At 44.9% G+C, this 16,968-nt stretch overlaps 1 protein-coding gene across 1 annotated transcript in view; it reads left to right on the top strand.

The window, feature by feature from the left end:
* Positions 1–16,968, top strand: part of LOC311283110 (uncharacterized protein) — a 790,474-nt gene that overhangs the window by 41,672 nt on the left and 731,834 nt on the right. The window contains exons 13-15 of the mRNA XM_084397300.1: positions 14,850–14,968; positions 15,973–16,114; positions 16,484–16,600. Of these exons, the coding sequence (XP_084253426.1) occupies positions 14,850–14,968; positions 15,973–16,114; positions 16,484–16,600 (378 nt within the window). The remainder of the gene's footprint in view (positions 1–14,849; positions 14,969–15,972; positions 16,115–16,483; positions 16,601–16,968) is intronic.

The following is a 16,968-nucleotide window of genomic DNA, read 5'->3' as shown; positions in this document are numbered from 1 at the left end:
TTCATAGGGGCAAAAAGTCCATATTAGTGCCCCATTATCCCAGACAACACTGTGTTATAGACAACACATTTTATGTTACTTTAAACTAGGGCTGGACTAGAATATTTGAATATTCGGTCAGTGGGTTGGTATTCGATTTGAACATTTGCCATTCGAATATTTGTTTTTTTTGCACACCTGGCATCCTCAACGGTTCTCATTCGCGCTTGAATATGTACATTATAAAATCTGGCGAAATACAATACTACTTTTATTTTTTTATTTTTTTTACAATTATCTTATATAGCCTAGCTGTTTTTAATAGGATGGACAGTTAGGAACCTTATACTTATTAAATATATTTGCCTTCTTGGCGTTGCCGCAACTGGAGTATTCTCTGGCAGAGCGCAGAACAGCAGAGTTTGTATGGACAAGTGCATGAGCTTGTATTTTGGTTTAAGCTGCTTTGCTTTGACATTGTGGAAAATAGAATAATACAAACAAAATGTAGCCTTTTCACCTGTTAGCCTATTATAAATAAATAAAAAAATCTACTGCTAAATAGGATATTTTGAGATTTAACTTTGTTTGTAAAGGTCTGTTTATTGAAGCTGTGCTAATTTGCCTACACTAGCCAGCCTAAAATTAATTTCGCAATATTCATTTTATATTAGGCTACCTTGTTATGTTTAGCTTATTACAGTTTGTTTTAATTTATATAAGGGAATTCATTTAATTTTATTTAAACTGTAGTAGGCCTATGCCACCGTGTTCTTTATTTATTAGGCTAGTTTGTTCATTTATTTTTCGTTTTTCTTTAGCCTAAATTTCGTTATTTCTTTAAAATTCGTTTTATCTTTGTTTAATTTCCGTTATTTCTTTATTTATATTTAGTTCATCTATATTTAAATATTGTTTATAAAAAAATCATTATTTCTTTATTAAAATTGTTTATATTCAGCCTATTTAAATTGAGTTTTTCTTTATTTAAATCTACCCTTTTCCTTTACTGTGTCAGTAATTTGTTAGTCAGAAAAATATTAGACTACCTTATCAAAAGTATTGCTTAAGTTAACAGATCCGCGGGCCACAGTTAACAGCACAAAGGAGAAGCGGCGCGCCTCACCGCGGGCAGGGCGGTGAGAACGCACACTAGTGATATAAAACGCATGTTTTATAGAGAACCGTTGATGTTTTATATCATTATTGCAGTGTCCGTTCTCGGGGCATATAGGAAGCCCTGCCTGCGAGGCGCGCGGCTTCCTGCTCGCGCTGTTCTGTAGTTTATTAATTCTGAACACGTTGCGTCTCGCGTGTCCCTTCTCGGAGCATCTAAACCCTTCCCGCGTGAGATGCCCCTCTTCCCGCTCGCGCTGTTCTAGTTTATTCATTCAGAACGTGTTGCGTCTGGTGTGTCTATCTTGCACTAAATGCAACACTGTACTCCCTTATGAAGTCGATTGGATGAACGGTTCTCGAAATAATAAAATTTCAAAAAGACAAGAAAAATTCATAGAGATTTTTTAGAGAGAAGAATATGTCCAGCCCCCTCTCTCCTAAGCTTAGAATATTCAAAGTTTATTACTGCCAAGCTTCGAAGCTCAAAAAATGGTATTCGGACCAGCCCTATACTTTAAACTCAACTTGTGTTGTCCCTATTATTAATTTCAATGCACAATTAACACAAAGTGACACACATTGTGTATGACGACACAATGTGTTAAAATGGTGTAAAACTAAAAATTTTAATTAACATTTGACCACACACTTTTTGAGAATGTTGATGCTGCACTGTGAAGGAAGTGTATCTAGCCCGTCAATGTGAAGTGATGTGGCTCTTTGCCAAAAAGCACAAATAATCAGTTATATTATCAAAACTCCGCTATCTTTTAAAACATATTAAAAACTATCTTTTCAGGTTTTTGCAGAAGTTGATGACAGACAAGATGATCTGGTTGCACCTGATGGATCCTTAAACGTTATACATATGGTACATGTTTTGTGTATGCATGAGTATACAAAAAAAATTTTTTTTAAGTACTGTTGAAAAAACTGTTGATTTTCATAACTTATGTCACGGCTCCAGACTGCGACCAAATTATCGCATGTTTCCACCATTCCTGCCGATGTGACCAAATTTTTAAGGAGGTGCTAGCACGACCACAACTTTTCCCAATATCAACAAACAAAATTAAAACTGCGCTACTCATTTGTGCATCATGGACCAATGATCAATTCGGACCAATAATAGATAGCGCACCACTGCAAGCTACTTGAGTCTTGAGCCGGTTTCAATAACGCGACACCGTTACAACACAGTGCAATGAGATTCAGTGAAGAAATAGATTGAATTTGCCACAGAATTAATATCGCTGCTAGTGAGGAGCATTCAGATTCGGCGCAGAGTTCTGTTATAAAATGTATCAAATCAAACAGCGCTGACATGTAAACCAGGAGAAACGTGTACCATGAATGAACCATGGATTTACTGTAGTAACACTAACTGTAACCATGGTATTGTTGCAGAAATAGTCAAACACTTACAAGTACTAGACATATTTTCCAGCACTTCAAAACTCTTAATATTACCATATTTAAATGTATGACCAAAACATTATTTGTTCATCCTTTAAAGATAGTTCCTATTTATAAAACAAAAAGTTTCAAGACGTAGGAAAACTCACTTATTTAAAAATAAAAATACAGTAAATTACTGTTGTAACACTGGCTACAGAGGAGCGGTTATTTGTTATTTCCACTCCCTAATTACAATTTTTAATCGTTTTGATTTGAATTAATATTAAGACATTATGAATGATGATAAAGTTAATTGTATCTACAACTCAAGCACAGTACGTCAGCCCCCAGTGCTACCAAATACTTTGTGTAAAACTGAGTTGTTAGTGTTAGTCTGGAGCCCTGGGAATTTGAAATAAAACTGCACATTGTAATGTCTTTTAATATTTTAAATATGAAAAACTGTTGCAGGTTGATTTAAGGTGTGCCCCTAAATGTTCTGCTTGTGCTCCTAAACATTTTTAGTAAGGGCTACAGTGCTTTTTATAAGTTAGTTTGGAGCCCTGCCTTATGTGTAGTATCATGGCAGGACGACTTGTATTTTGTTTGAGAATTGATTTGTTAAATTGTTGACTGTAACTTTCAGCAAGAAGTTGCAAAGGATTCAACTACACCTCATGGATCAAGCATCCTACACAATAAAGTGGAAGTCAATGTGCAGGTAAGGATACAGTGCCATACAAACATTACATTTTCTGTTATCCTTTCAGGTTTTAACTGATGTTTTTAAATTCCTTTTGTACAGGTACTCTTCCATGAGAAACAGAAAACGGCTGACTACCAAGAAGAATCAAGTGATGGCAGTGATGACATTCAACATGGCACTACAGAGAATGAAATTATGGAGAAAACGCCCAGCAATGAAAGCTATGTATCTCCTTTATGGACAGTGTCAGAATACAGTGAGAAAGCACTACATGAACAAAAAAGAAAAGAGCATGAGTTGCTCCTCCTAGCTCTAAAATTAAAACATGGTTTGACCGATGAAGCACTAGAAGACATGCTTCAAGTCATAAATGCTATCACCGGTAAACACTCAGTGTCAGCTACTAAACATCACTTCTACAAAAACATGACTGATTATAAGGACTATATTCTTATCAAGCATTTCTGTTCAGATTGTAATGTCTTAATGGAAACAAAAGATGAAAAAGTAGGTTGCAGAATTTGCGGCAAACAAGTTGATGCAAAGGAGCACGTGAAATCGGGCAACTTTTTTATTGTTCTCCCTCTAGAAGCACAACTACGAAATATCATTGAACAACACAAGTTTTCGCAGTTGACCGTCAATAATAAGGATGACGTAAATGGACACTTGGGTGGTGTATGTGATGGTGTGCTCTATAAAAAGACCTTGCAAATCTGCCCCAACTTTTCAAGCACCTTTAGTTGTGATGGTGTACCTTTATTCAAATCCTCTTCACAGTCCATATGGCCCGTGTTGTGCACTTTAAATGAACTACCTCCCGATCTGAGATCTGACCATATTATGTTAACAGCATTGTGGTTTGGAGCTAAAAAGCCCCTGATGAACATGTATCTTGAGCCATTTGTTAATGAGTGTAGGGATCTACATGAGCGTGGCTTTGATTGGGTTACATCTGATGGTGTACATGGTACCAGCAAAGTATATGCTTTAATACGTGTAAGTGACTCTGTTGCCAGTCCACTCCTACAGAACTTTAAGCAGTTCAATGGGGAGTTTGGATGCTCTTTTTGTATTCAGAAGGGAACAGTTGTTGAACGTGGTCGGGGAAAGGCCAGGGTTTACCCATTTGAGGAAAATATAGAACTTAGATGTCAAAGTCAGACTTTGGAGCTAGTTACGAGAGCTGTTGAGACAGGCTCACCTTCAGCAGGTGTGAAAGGACCGTCGGTGTTGTCTCTTTTACCTGGATTTGATATAATCAAATCCAGGGATGTGTCCCTGATTACATGCACAGTGTCCTCCTTGGAGTTACAAGATCTATCACTTCGCTATGGTGTGACTCAGAAAACCACCAATCTCCTTGGTACTTAGGCAGGTCCATACCACAAATTGACAAACTACTGTTAAAAATAAAGCCCCCAAGTAATGTCTCCAGAACACCTCGATCCATAAAAGAAAGACGTTACTGGAAAGCCCATGAATGGCTGATGTGGCTACTTTACTACAGTATCTCCATTCTTAAGGGGATTCTACCTGAGAGATACCTTAATCATTGGCTGAAACTTGCAAGTGGCATAGCGTTGCTGCTAACCACATCGATTTCGTCTCAGCAGCTTTTAGAAGCACAGGACCTTCTTCATCAGTTTCATCAGCTTTATGGTATAGGCAATGTCAGCTACAATGTTCACCTCTGCCTTCATCTCTCTAGAAGTGTCCAGAATTTGGGGCCATTATGGGCCCATTCTGCCTTTCAATTTGAGGCCTATAACATGGACTTGATCGAAATGGTGAAAAGCACCCAGTCTGTGCCCATCCAAATATGTAAAGTTTTCTGGATGAAAAAAGCACTTCCACTGTATGCCAGTCAAACACTGAAAAATCCCTCATCAGAGTGTAGTGCTGTTCTTGGGCAGTTATTGAGTGGAAAACAAGAGCGAAAGCATGCAGTGAGGTGTTTGGGAGTTACAGCTTTTGGACCACCCAAGAAAAAAATGATGGCACATGATGACTACATTGCTTTGCATAGTGTTGGTGATAGGGTAGAGAAGCAGGTTGTAGACTATTATGATCGAGTGTTTGTCAATGGTGCGATCGTTCACTCCCAGGCATACCACCGTTCAAAGAAGAGAAATTCATCTGTAGTTCGTTTAAAAACTGACAACACATACTTCTCAGTGAAAACGTTCATGGTGACAGATGTAGGAAACGGCAGTACTTGTTATGCTATTGGTCGCTTTTTTGAGGAGGGGAAGCACAGCTTTTCTGCTTGTGTTCAAAATCCTCTACACTTTCATCCAGTTGAGAAGGTGCTGTCTCACCTAACTGCTGTACATGCCTCAGCAATTGAACACAAATGTTTGTACATGCCTTTAGAACAGCACAGATGTGATTACATTTTGAATTTTCTTAACTATTATGAAGTAACCATTTAATTTTGGTCTTTTTTTTTGGTCTGGCATCAGTGACATCAAATTTTGCAGCTCTGCCAAGCTTTGTTAAAAGCACCAAAAGTTTGTTTTCTTTGAATGCTAGTGGAGAACCCAGGTTTACATAGCTGCATAAGTTAAGAGAAATGCGTTTAAATTAAGGATTTTTTGAAGACAAACAAAACTGTATATTATTCTGTAATCTGTATGCATCTGCATATGTAGTGCATGCATGTACTTTCTTACATATATTGATATATGGCTATTGATGGAAAAAAATTAAATTTGTTTTCAAATAGAATTTGTGCAGTATTTGTTTTTGTTTTTATATGAGCCAGTTAAGAAGTGGTGAAATAATACATTTGATTTATAAAAAGATTTGAAAATGGGATAGAAATTGAAATGAAATGTGAATGTGTAGCCTTAAAGTGTGTAGACTAGGAGTGTGTAGACTTGATAAAAGTTCAAACTGTTCAAAAAAGGAAAACAAGGAATGAATAAGGAAACCATAGGCATGTAAAATGTATGTTTAAATAGTTTTGCATACATAAATTAAACATATCGGTGACATATATGGTCAAAACATACAGTATTATATAAATAATAAACATATATAAATTGTCCATATTAAAGAAGTATATTGATATATATTAATATGATGTGTATGATTATTTAGATGCTAAATATAAGACAATATATTGCTATCACATATATTTACACATCTCTAGATATATGTTGATATAGGTTTATAACCAGGGCTTGACATTAGCACCCGCCAACCCGCCAAATGCGGGTGGATTTTGCTCGTGGCGGGTAACACAGTCACTCCAACTAGCCACTTTGGCGGGTTGAATAATTGAAGTCTTTTCAAAAGGCATCTGAAATAAGTGTGACACTACGACACTACAACTGCCATAGGGCTGTCAACGAATATTCTAAATTCGAATATATATTCGAATAGTTTTAAAAAACAGAATTTCGAAGGTGAAAATTAATATTCGAATGTGGATAAACGCCCGCGGTAGCAGAGGCGCGGCTGTCTGCTTTGCGAGTGGGCGCGCTGCCTGAGGGGTCATTTTATTTAACGTTAAACAGAAACATTACTAAAGTGTAGGCTACTGTACTGACTGAATAGATATTGCATGAATAAGGTAGGTTAGATACAGCAGTTCCCTATCGTTCGGTCACTACGACGTACGTCGTGGTGAACGACGAATAGGAATCTCGCTAGAGAGGCCAATCTACTTCGAGTGAACTAAAACAAGCCAATGCACATTGGCGTGCAATCATTTGCATCAGCTGTGCAGCCTCGCAGCGCGGGTATTTAACGAGCAGCTGGTGTGATTGCACTTCAGTCTTTTGCTTCGGAGCCAAGCACTTCGATGCGTCTTACAGAGAGTGATTTACTAATCAACGAGCCTTTCTGGACCTCTCCTTCCCGGTGCGGGCGTTACAGCACGGCAGCGCGAGCAGTCTTTTTCTCTCTTCTCTCTTCTCTTTCTGTCCTTTTTTGTTTTGGGGTATTGAGCAAAAAAAAAGGGCTGTTATAACAGCTGGTAAGGTGCGCCAGCAGAGCGCTCAAAAGCTGTTTTTACAGCTGGTAAGACCTGCCTGCGAGAGAGAGAGTGACAGCGCACAGACAGGTGCACATTCCTGTCTGTGTTCGCAGTGACTGTTCCCCTGCGTGTTTCAGCACCAGTGAGAGCAGTCCCTAAAAGAGCTTACACAGATAGAGAGCGTCTTTTTCAAAAGAGAAAAAAATGACTTTCTATCTGTGTGTTTCTGGATGCGGTCGTTACCTGGGCTCACAGGATGGTCACAAGCGCTGCCTCGTGTGTCTGGGCATTGAACACGCTGAGGCAGCGCTTGTGGATGAGTCATGTACCCATTGTGGGAAGATGACCATCGCGGAGCTGCGGTCGAGACTCACGTTCCTGCAAAGGGGCGGAGTCCCCGTGCCGCTGCCTCGATCCAATCCTCCTCAGAGGATGGCTTCGGGCAGCGACATGGGTGACCTGAGGATCACGGTGAGCGCGGCTCCTTCGGGGAACCAACCCCCTAGGAGCCCTCACCCCTCTCATGCTCCGCAGCCAGTTGAGCCCCCTTTGGAGAGAGCTGGACCATCCTCGCGGTGTGTACCGGTTGTCTCCTTTGGGGCTCCCTGTGAGGATCAGATGTCGATCGCTGCATCGGAGGGTGGGTCAGACTTCTCTGCGGATGACGACTCGGCGCCGTTGCCTCCTTCGGGGGTGTCAACGGTGCCTGAGACGGACCCGGAGATGATGGCTATGCTTTCCCGGGCCGCCAACGGGGTCGGGCTCGTGTGGAATCCTCCACCGTGTCCCGAACCCTCGAGGTTGGACGATTGGTTCCCGGGGTGGCGCGCGCTGGTTCTCAGCAACCCACCCCAGTGCCTTTCTTCCCGGAAGTGCATGAGGAGCTTACGGGGACGTGGACGGCACCTTTTACTGCCAGAAACCGTTCCGGTGGCTCCTCCTCCCTCACCACCCTTGATGGCGGGGCAGCTAAGGGATACACGCGCATCCCGCCAGTGGAACGGGCCGTTGCTATGCAACTGTGCCCTAACTCCACTTGGCGCGGAGAACCGTGTCTCCCTTCACGGGCCTGTAAGTACTCGTCGGATTTAACCGGCAAGGCTTACAAGGCCTGTGGGGAAGCTGCCTCTGCCGTGCACGCCATGGCGTTGCTGCAGGTTCATCAGGCCAAGGCACTGAAGAACCTGCACGAGGGTGGTCATGATCCCCAAGTTCTTCAGGAACTTCGTATCGCGACGGACCTCGCGCTTCGTGCGACGAAGGTGACCGCGCGGTCGGTGGGTCGTGCGATGTCCACCATGGTGGTCCAGGAACGCCATCTCTGGCTGTGTCTGGCGGACATGCGGGAGACCGATAAGCTCCGGTTCCTGAACTCCCCCGTGTCCCAGACCGGCCTCTTCGGCGACGCGGTCGAGAACTTCGCCCAGCAGTTCTCGGCTGTACAAAAGCAGACTGAGGCCATCCGTCACATCCTGCCGCGGCGGCCAGCTGCTGCTTCCACCCCTCCGTCTGCGGCTCCTCAGTCTGCTCGTCGCCGAGGGCGGCCTCCTGCGTCTGCCCCTGCTCCCGCGCCGCAGCAGCAGCCTCCATCCAAACGGCGCCGTGGAGCCAGTCGCAGGCGGTCCGCCCCGCCCGTCCAGGACCCCACCAAGAAGGGCGGCAAGGCCAAGGGCAAGCGGCCCTAGGACGGGCGACCCAGAGATGGCAGGGACTGCTCTCCAGGAGACGATGACGGCATCGCTCCATCCCCCGGAAGAGGGCCGGGTGGAAAATCCTTGTTTTCCTTTTCTTTTTGTTCCGCCGCTGGCCTCAAAACCAGCGGTACCCAAAATTTCAATAAAAGAGCAGTTTCTTCCGTCTCTGGGTCCGAAGAGGGCCCGGAGAGCAGTGGGGGGAGAGAATCCTTACCACTCTCATCCACCTCTTCTATCGCCAGCAGGCAGCAGTGTGCAGCTCGAGAACGCAACCAAGCCGTCTCCTGCACCTCCCGCCTCGTGGAACCAGGTAAGTGTTGCGCAGCACACTCAGACTCCGCTACGGGCCGCCTCCCAGAGAGAGCCTCCCGAGCCGAGCCCCTGTGTTCCACCTCGCTGCCCCACTCCGGGTATGCCTACGGTCCCTTTGGTCCCGCTTGTACGGTCTCTGCGAGCCTGGCTAGCGCTCCCCAGTCCGTCTCGCTGGCTCCTTCGGACCATCAGGCTCGGCTATGCGATTCAGTTCGCCCGGCGTCCCCCCAAGTTTCGGGCCATCCACTCCACTACAGTGAGAGCAGCCGATGCCCATGTCTTGCGCGCGGAGATCGCAGTCCTACTGGCGAAGGACGCGATAGAGCCGGTCCCTCCAGCCGATATGAGGTCAGGGCACTACAGTCCCTACTTCATTGTACCCAAGAAAGGTGGTGGGTTACGACCGATCTTGGACCTGCGAGTTTTGAATCGGAGCCTTCACAGGCTACCGTTCAAAATGCTCACGCAGAAACGCATTTTCGAATGCATCCGTCCCCAAGATTGGTTTGCAGCGATCGACCTGAAGGACGCGTACTTTCATGTCTCGATTCTTCCTCGACACAGGCCGTTTCTGCGCTTTGCGTTCGAGGGTCGAGCATATCAGTACAAGGTTCTACCCTTCGGGCTGGCTCTGTCCCCCCGTGTCTTCACGAAAGTCACGGAGGGGGCCCTTGTTCCCCTGAGAGAACAGGGCGTTCGCATTCTCAACTATCTCGACGACTGGCTCATATTAGCACACTCTCGAGATCAGTTATGCGAACACAGGGACCTCGTGCTCAGGCACCTCAGCCAGCTGGGCCTTAAGGTCAACTGGGAGAAGAGCAAACTCGCCCCTGTGCAGAGGATCTCTTATCTCGGTATGGAGTTGGATTCGGTCGCACAGACAGCGCGCCTCACAGAGCAACGCGCTCAGTCGGTGCTGAACTGCTTGAACACGTTCAAGGGCAGGACGGCGGTCCCACTGAAATTCTTTCAGAGGCTCCTGGGGCATATGGCAGCGGCAGCAGCGGTAACTCCGCTCGGCCTGCTCCATATGAGACCGCTTCAGCACTGGCTTCACGGCCGAGTCCCGAGATGGGCGTGGCATCACGGCACTCACCGGGTGGCAATCACACCGGCGTGCCGCCAGACCTTCAGTCCGTGGTCAGACCCCTCGTTCCTCCGGGCTGGAGTCCCCTTGGAACAGGTGTCCAGGCATGCTGTGGTTTTCACAGATGCCTCTGCCACCGGTTGGGGTGCCACGTACAACGGGCATGCAGTGTCAGGGGTGTGGACGGGCCCCCAACTGCAGTGGCACATCAACTGCCTCGAGTTGCTAGCAGTACATCTCGCTTTGAGCCGCCTGAAAAGGCCGCTACAGGGCAGAGACGTGCTGGTCCGTACGGACAACACTGCGACCGTTGCGTACATCAACCGGCAAGGTGGTCTACGCTCCCGTCGCATGTCGCAACTCGCCCGCCATCTCCTTCTTTGGAGTCAGAAGCATCTGAGGTCGCTTCGAGCCATGTATGTCCCCGGTGTGCTCAACCGTGTGGCCGACGAGCTATCACGAGCTGTGCTCCCGGGAGAATGGCAACTCCATCCCCAGGTGGTTCAGCTGATCTGGAGAGTGTTCGGAGAGGCTCAGGTAGACCTGTTTGCCTCCTCAGAAACCTCCCACTGCCGGTTGTTTTACTCCCTGACCGAGGGAACACTCGGCACGGATGCACTGGCACACAGCTGGCCCCGGGGCCTCCGCAAATATGCATTTCCCCCAGTGAGCCTACTTGCACAGACACTGTGCAAAGTCAGGGAGGACGAGGAGCAGGTCCTTCTGGTGGCTCCCTATTGGCCCACCCGGACTTGGTTCCCAGAGATCATGCTCCTCGTGACAGTCCCTCCCTGGCCCATTCCTCTGAGGAAGGATCTTCTGACTCAGAGACGGGGCACCCTTTGGCACCCGCGTCCGGACCTCTGGAAACTCCATGTCTGGTCCCTGGACGGGACGCGGAGGTTCTAGGTGACTTACCCCCAGAGGTACTTAACACCATCACTTCTGCGCTAGCGCCGTCTACGAGACGTGCGTACGCCTTGAAGTGGAACCTGTTCGTCGAGTGGTGTTCCTCCCGCAGAGAGGACCCCCGAAGATGTTCGATAGGGTCAGTGCTTTCCTTCTTGCAGCAAGGGTTGGAGCGAAGGCCGTCTCCCTCCACTCTTAAAGTACATGCTGCTGCTATTTCAGCCTATCATGACCACATAGATGGCAAAACAGTTGGAAAGCACGACCTGGTCGTCAGGTTCCTTAGGGGGGCGAGACGATTAAATCCTCCTCGTCCCCCCTCCATACCCTCTTGGGACCTTTCCCTGGTGCTCCGAGCACTTCAGGATGCTCCCTTTGAGCCTTTGCAGTCAGCAGACTTAAAGCTTCTCTCCTTGAAGACTTTGCTGCTGATTGCACTGGCCTCGATCAAGAGGGTAGGGGACCTGCAAGCATTTTCGGTCGACGAGTCGTGCCTAGAGTTCGGGCCGGGTGACAACCATGTTGTACTGAGACCCCGGCCTGGCTATGTGCCCAAGGTTCCTACCACTCCCTTTAGAGATCAGGTAGTGAACCTGCAAGCGCTGCCCCTGGAGGAGGCAGACCCAGCCCTGGCTTTGCTCTGTCCCGTTCGCGCTCTGCGTATGTACGTGGACAGAACCCAAAGCGTCAGGACCTCAGACCAGCTCTTTGTCTGTTACGGAGGCCAGCAGAAAGGCTGTCTCCAAGCAGAGGATGGCCCACTGGATAGTGGATGCCATCGCCTTGGCTTACGAAGCTCAAGGCGTGCCCTGCCCGCTCAGGTTGCATGCACACTCCACGAGAGGCGTTGCATCCTCCTGGGCGCTGGCACGTGGCTCCTCGCTAACAGATATCTGTAGAGCTGCGGGCTGGGCGACACCTAACACGTTTGCTAGGTACTATAGCCTACGTGTAGAGCCTGTGTCCTCCCGTGTTCTCACCCTAAACGGGTAGAAGCACTGAGAGTACCGGCTCTGTCGGCTTGCTGCACCCTACTGTGCACCCTTATTGCTCCAGAGTCAAAACCTGTCGAGTCCTCCAAACACCCTCGGCCCGGATGTGGCGGAGCGTCCGGTGCCAGGCCTTTATCCGCTGAATCCTTGAGAACCGGGTCTAGGCTGGGTCCCATATGTGTGACCCTACAGGGATCCCATATGTGTATATCTTCCACGGCTGCTCCTAACGGAAGCCCGTGTCTTTCCCTTGGGCTAAGTCACCCATTATTCATATGCAGTACAACCCTTGGGTTAGTCCATATGTGTTTCCCACATAACTCTTCTTAAGAATGTGGTTCCCGCAGCGTTCCCCTCCCTCAGTTCGGGCACGCTTTCCCAGTGTTATCCAATATCTCACTGTAGGGGTTATCTTGGAACAACAGTGTGGATACTCTTGGGGTAAGCCCTCTCCTATCGTCCTTCCAGGCAAGAAGGTGTAGAGGCTTGCCCAGGGCGCTGGATGGGGTGTAGCAGCTGTGGCACTTTGGTAGGGATTCCTATTCGTCGTTCACCACGACGTACGTCGTAGTGACCGAACGATAGGGAACGTCTCGGTTACATATGGTAACCCTCGTTCCCTGAGGGAGGGAACGGAGACGTACGTCCCGTCGCCACATCTGCCGCTACCCGCCGGGGCAACCAGCTTTTTCAGGCTTGGCTCCTCAGCAAAAAACTGAAGTGCAATCACACCAGCTGCTCGTTAAATACCCGCGCTGCGAGGCTGCACAGCTGATGCAAATGATTGCACGCCAATGTGCATTGGCTTGTTTTAGTTCACTCGAAGTAGATTGGCCTCTCTAGCGAGATTCCTATTCGTCGTTCACCACGACGTACGTCTCCGTTCCCTCCCTCAGGGAACGAGGGTTACCATATGTAACCGAGACGTTTCATGCACTGCAGGCTTCCACTGGTTTGATTATTTACCGTTTCATGTCAAGGAAAAGTTCCATGTTTACCACAGCACAGCTCGCTCGGAGCGTTCAATGTCGGTTATATATACTGTAAAACTTCAATTAATGTTAATAATATTTGTTTAAATCACTGAATGAAGCCTGCTATATTAGAGTCGCGACCTTAAATTGCTTGCACAAAACTCTTGATCAGCACTCAACATTTGCTTATTGTTGTTGTTCATTTAAACTGTTATGCACAGAGCGCGTGACGCCTCATTCGCGCCGCAAGACCTCCAGACGCGCGTAAACGCGTCTTTACACTCGCGCCAGACGCTCTATTCGCGGTTGGTGCTGAGGGTGAGGGCGAGAGAGAGAAAGAGTGCATGCGAGTGAGCGAGCGAGAGTGAGTGAGGTCTGCGGTCTTGGCCATTAGTTGATTTACTTGTTTTCGTGTAGGTAATACGTTGTCAAATATGTTTAAACTTAAAAAAACTACCTATACAACTCAAGTAGTTATGTCTCTTTGTATTAATTTTTCCTGTTATTGACGTAATGCGCGTCATTGACAAAATGCGCAACCAGATGTTTGAATAGTTCGAATATAAGCTATGTGTTTTTTTTTAGAGGGAATATTCGAAGGTCATTTTTGAGCAATTTTGACAGCCCTAATGAGTATTGTCGCTAGTGACCGACAACAAAGAATCGAAGAGACAGCTACAGTAGCTGCCCTGCTGCAGTCATGTCGTCTGCCGGTGGAGCAATGTGGCGACATATAATACATAATACATGGTTTTATTTTAAAAAAGGAGCTTTACACACAACCTTATCAGAGCTAATGATAATGACCTGTATTGTTATATATTTATGTAGTCTTGATTTGGGTGTGTACAGTGGTTTTACATTTAAAAGGGTTGTAAATCTAGTTCAAGTAAATTTTAGCACGCCATAGTCAACTTTTATCAGGTAATTTCACAACAACAAAAATGTGGCTAGTAAAAATGCTGTGTGGCTAGTAACTTTGGAAAACCACTAGCCACATTGGCTAGTGAGCAAAAAAGTTAATGTCAAGCCCTGTTTATAACATATATACATTTGCCATATAAAATGAGTATATGTTATAAACCTATATCAACATATATCTAGAGATATGTGTATATATATGTGATAGCAATATATTGTCTTATATTTAGCATATATGACGGTGTCACTAGCGATATAGGGACATATATGTCATATATTACATTTCCGTATGGGCTGGCTGAATAAACTTCATTTTTATTCATATCTTTGACATCTACTGCAGTCAGATTCACCGCGTTCACTCTGAAGGAATCACTCACATGGCTGGGCACTTGTAATGACACATCAAGGATGCTAAGAGGCTAAAAGAGGCTTTTGTTATTGTTCTCTGTATTGACAGCACTCCAAATTTACAAAAAAAAAATAGCTCAATGTTAAAATTGACCGGAGTTCTCCTTTGAACTTGGGTTATCTTGTTTCATGCTGTACTGGTTAGTAATGCACAATATCACTGCAAAATACAGTGAATTGACAGTTTTTGGATTTCTGTAAGGATTTCTGCTTTTTGAGTAGTTTTTTTTTTTTTTTAAATGCTCCTCTTTAGTTTGTTTAGTTGATCCTTGACTTATATTTCACAACTGCTGAAGAACACTACTTGACCCCTACTTGTCTGTTAGCATCTCTGAAGTTTCTTCTCTCTCTGAATCTAGTGACTAAGGTGATCTGTGCGGAGCAGTGCTCGGGCAGGTGTAAGGGACGCACACCTATGGACTGCTGCAATGAACATTGTGCTGCTGGCTGCACTGGACCCAAACCAACCGACTGCCTGGTGAGAAACACATGTGCAGATGCGTTAGATTCATTTCCCAACCATTCATTGTTTGCTCATTTATCATTTACCACATACTGTATGCTATATGTGAGCGTAAATACAGTTAGTTAATTAGGTTAGGTATTTATGAACTGAACTAGTGTGAAAAACAATAGCAGTATGACTCAACATTTGAGAAATTCACAGCCACTTGAATGTGTTAATAAAAACTAAAATAACTGTTTTCTATTTGAATATATATTAAAATGCATTTTATTCCTGTGATCAAAGCTGACTTTTCGGCATCATTTCTTCGGTCTTCAGTGTCACATGATCCTTCAGAAGTCATTCAAATATGATGATTTGCTGCTCAAGAAACATTTCTTGTTATTATCAATGTTGAAAACAGTTGCTATACTGCTGCTATATTTTTTTTTTGAAACCGTGATATTTTTGATGAATAGATATTTAAAGGAGCAGCATTTTTTTTAAATAGAAATCTATAGAAATCTTTGGTACAGTCCTGTTTCGCATGTACATACTATGTACTTCTTATAGCAATAACTATAACTGGGTTTAACTATAGGTTCTAACCTTGAACCTTCCCCTAAACCTAACTTTAACCCATGTAGTTACCTTAAATTACCAGAACTTTCTTGGGGAAGTACACTGCCAGTACACTATAGTACACATACTGTAAAATATAGTGTAGCCACATCTTTTGTAACATTTTAAATCTTGTTACTATCGCTTTTGATAAAAAGCATCCTTGCTGAATAATCAAAATATTCTTTTTTTTTTGTTAAAAACTTTTGCACTATAGTGTACTATATAGCATATAAGCCTTTGAAAAAAAGTTTTGACAAGAAACCTTTTAGAAGTTATCTAGCGGCTGGAAACATTTGTTACAGTGAAACATTCATTACCAATGAAGTGCACAGCTGCAGTAAATGTAACCTCAAGGGCAATGAAGATGATTTCGGACTAGTTGCCTCATGGGAAATGCTGTTTGTTTTCTGCAGGCCTGTAAGGACTTCCAGGATGAAGGGACATGCAAGGACGCATGTCCACCGCTCATGCTTTACGACCCTAACACCCACCAGCTCGCTATCAACCCCGACGGGAAGTACAGCTTTGGGGCAACTTGTGTCAAGAAATGCCCACGTAAGGCCAGGCTGAGACACGAATCTTCGAAACCTGCTATTTATTTATTCATTTTTTTTCACTTGAAACACACAATCAGATTCTAATTATATCTTTCATGCAAATTCAAATTCAGCTGTTAGGTCTTGTATTCTTGCATTCTGGAGATTAATGTTTTAGGTGTTCAGGGTTAAAATCTAAACAACACAATCCAGGTAAAGAGAATCACTCTGGTGTGGATCGTGAGCCTGCAACTCAAACTCTGGTTTCTGAATAGCATCTCAGAAAGCAGGATAACTATGACAGAATGATTTGACGCATTAGGATTGTGTTGCTGGTTGGTTGTGGTTAACGACTCTGGAATGACTGATGGTTTGATGTTTTTCTCAGGTAACTATGTCGCGACAGACCATGGGGCATGTGTGAGAACATGCAGCCCTGGCACCTATGAGGTGGATGAGGGTGGAGTTCGGAAATGTAAGAAGTGTGATGGCCTGTGTCCAAAAGGTACAGTTGAGACTGCCGGTCAGGTCGGCAACAAGATGTTGAAAACAACAAGATAAGTGGAAAGATTGTTTGTCTGTTTGTTTTCTCTCTCTATTTTTTCTAGTTTGACAAACACATTAGTCTTGCTTTAGTTGCATTTACAACTGTATTCTAATATAATTTAAAATATATAATTAAAACTATGTAGAAGGCATAAAAACGACAATCCATTGCAGTGTCTGTTAGTGATCTGTCCTTCCATAGTATTGCACGTCAACTATTGTAACTAAGCTTTTCCAACAACACAGACAACATATAGCCATGATATGTTATATTTCAATAAAATAAAATAAAAAACACACACGTGTGTGTGTGTGTGTACACTATTG

Source organism: Rutilus rutilus (genome assembly GCF_951802725.1).
Source record: "Rutilus rutilus genome assembly, chromosome: 23".
In the NCBI taxonomy this organism is placed as follows: domain Eukaryota; kingdom Metazoa; phylum Chordata; class Actinopteri; order Cypriniformes; family Leuciscidae; genus Rutilus; species Rutilus rutilus.
The sequence above is the reverse complement of the archived record's forward strand: the minus strand, read 5'-3'. Positions and strand labels throughout refer to the sequence as shown.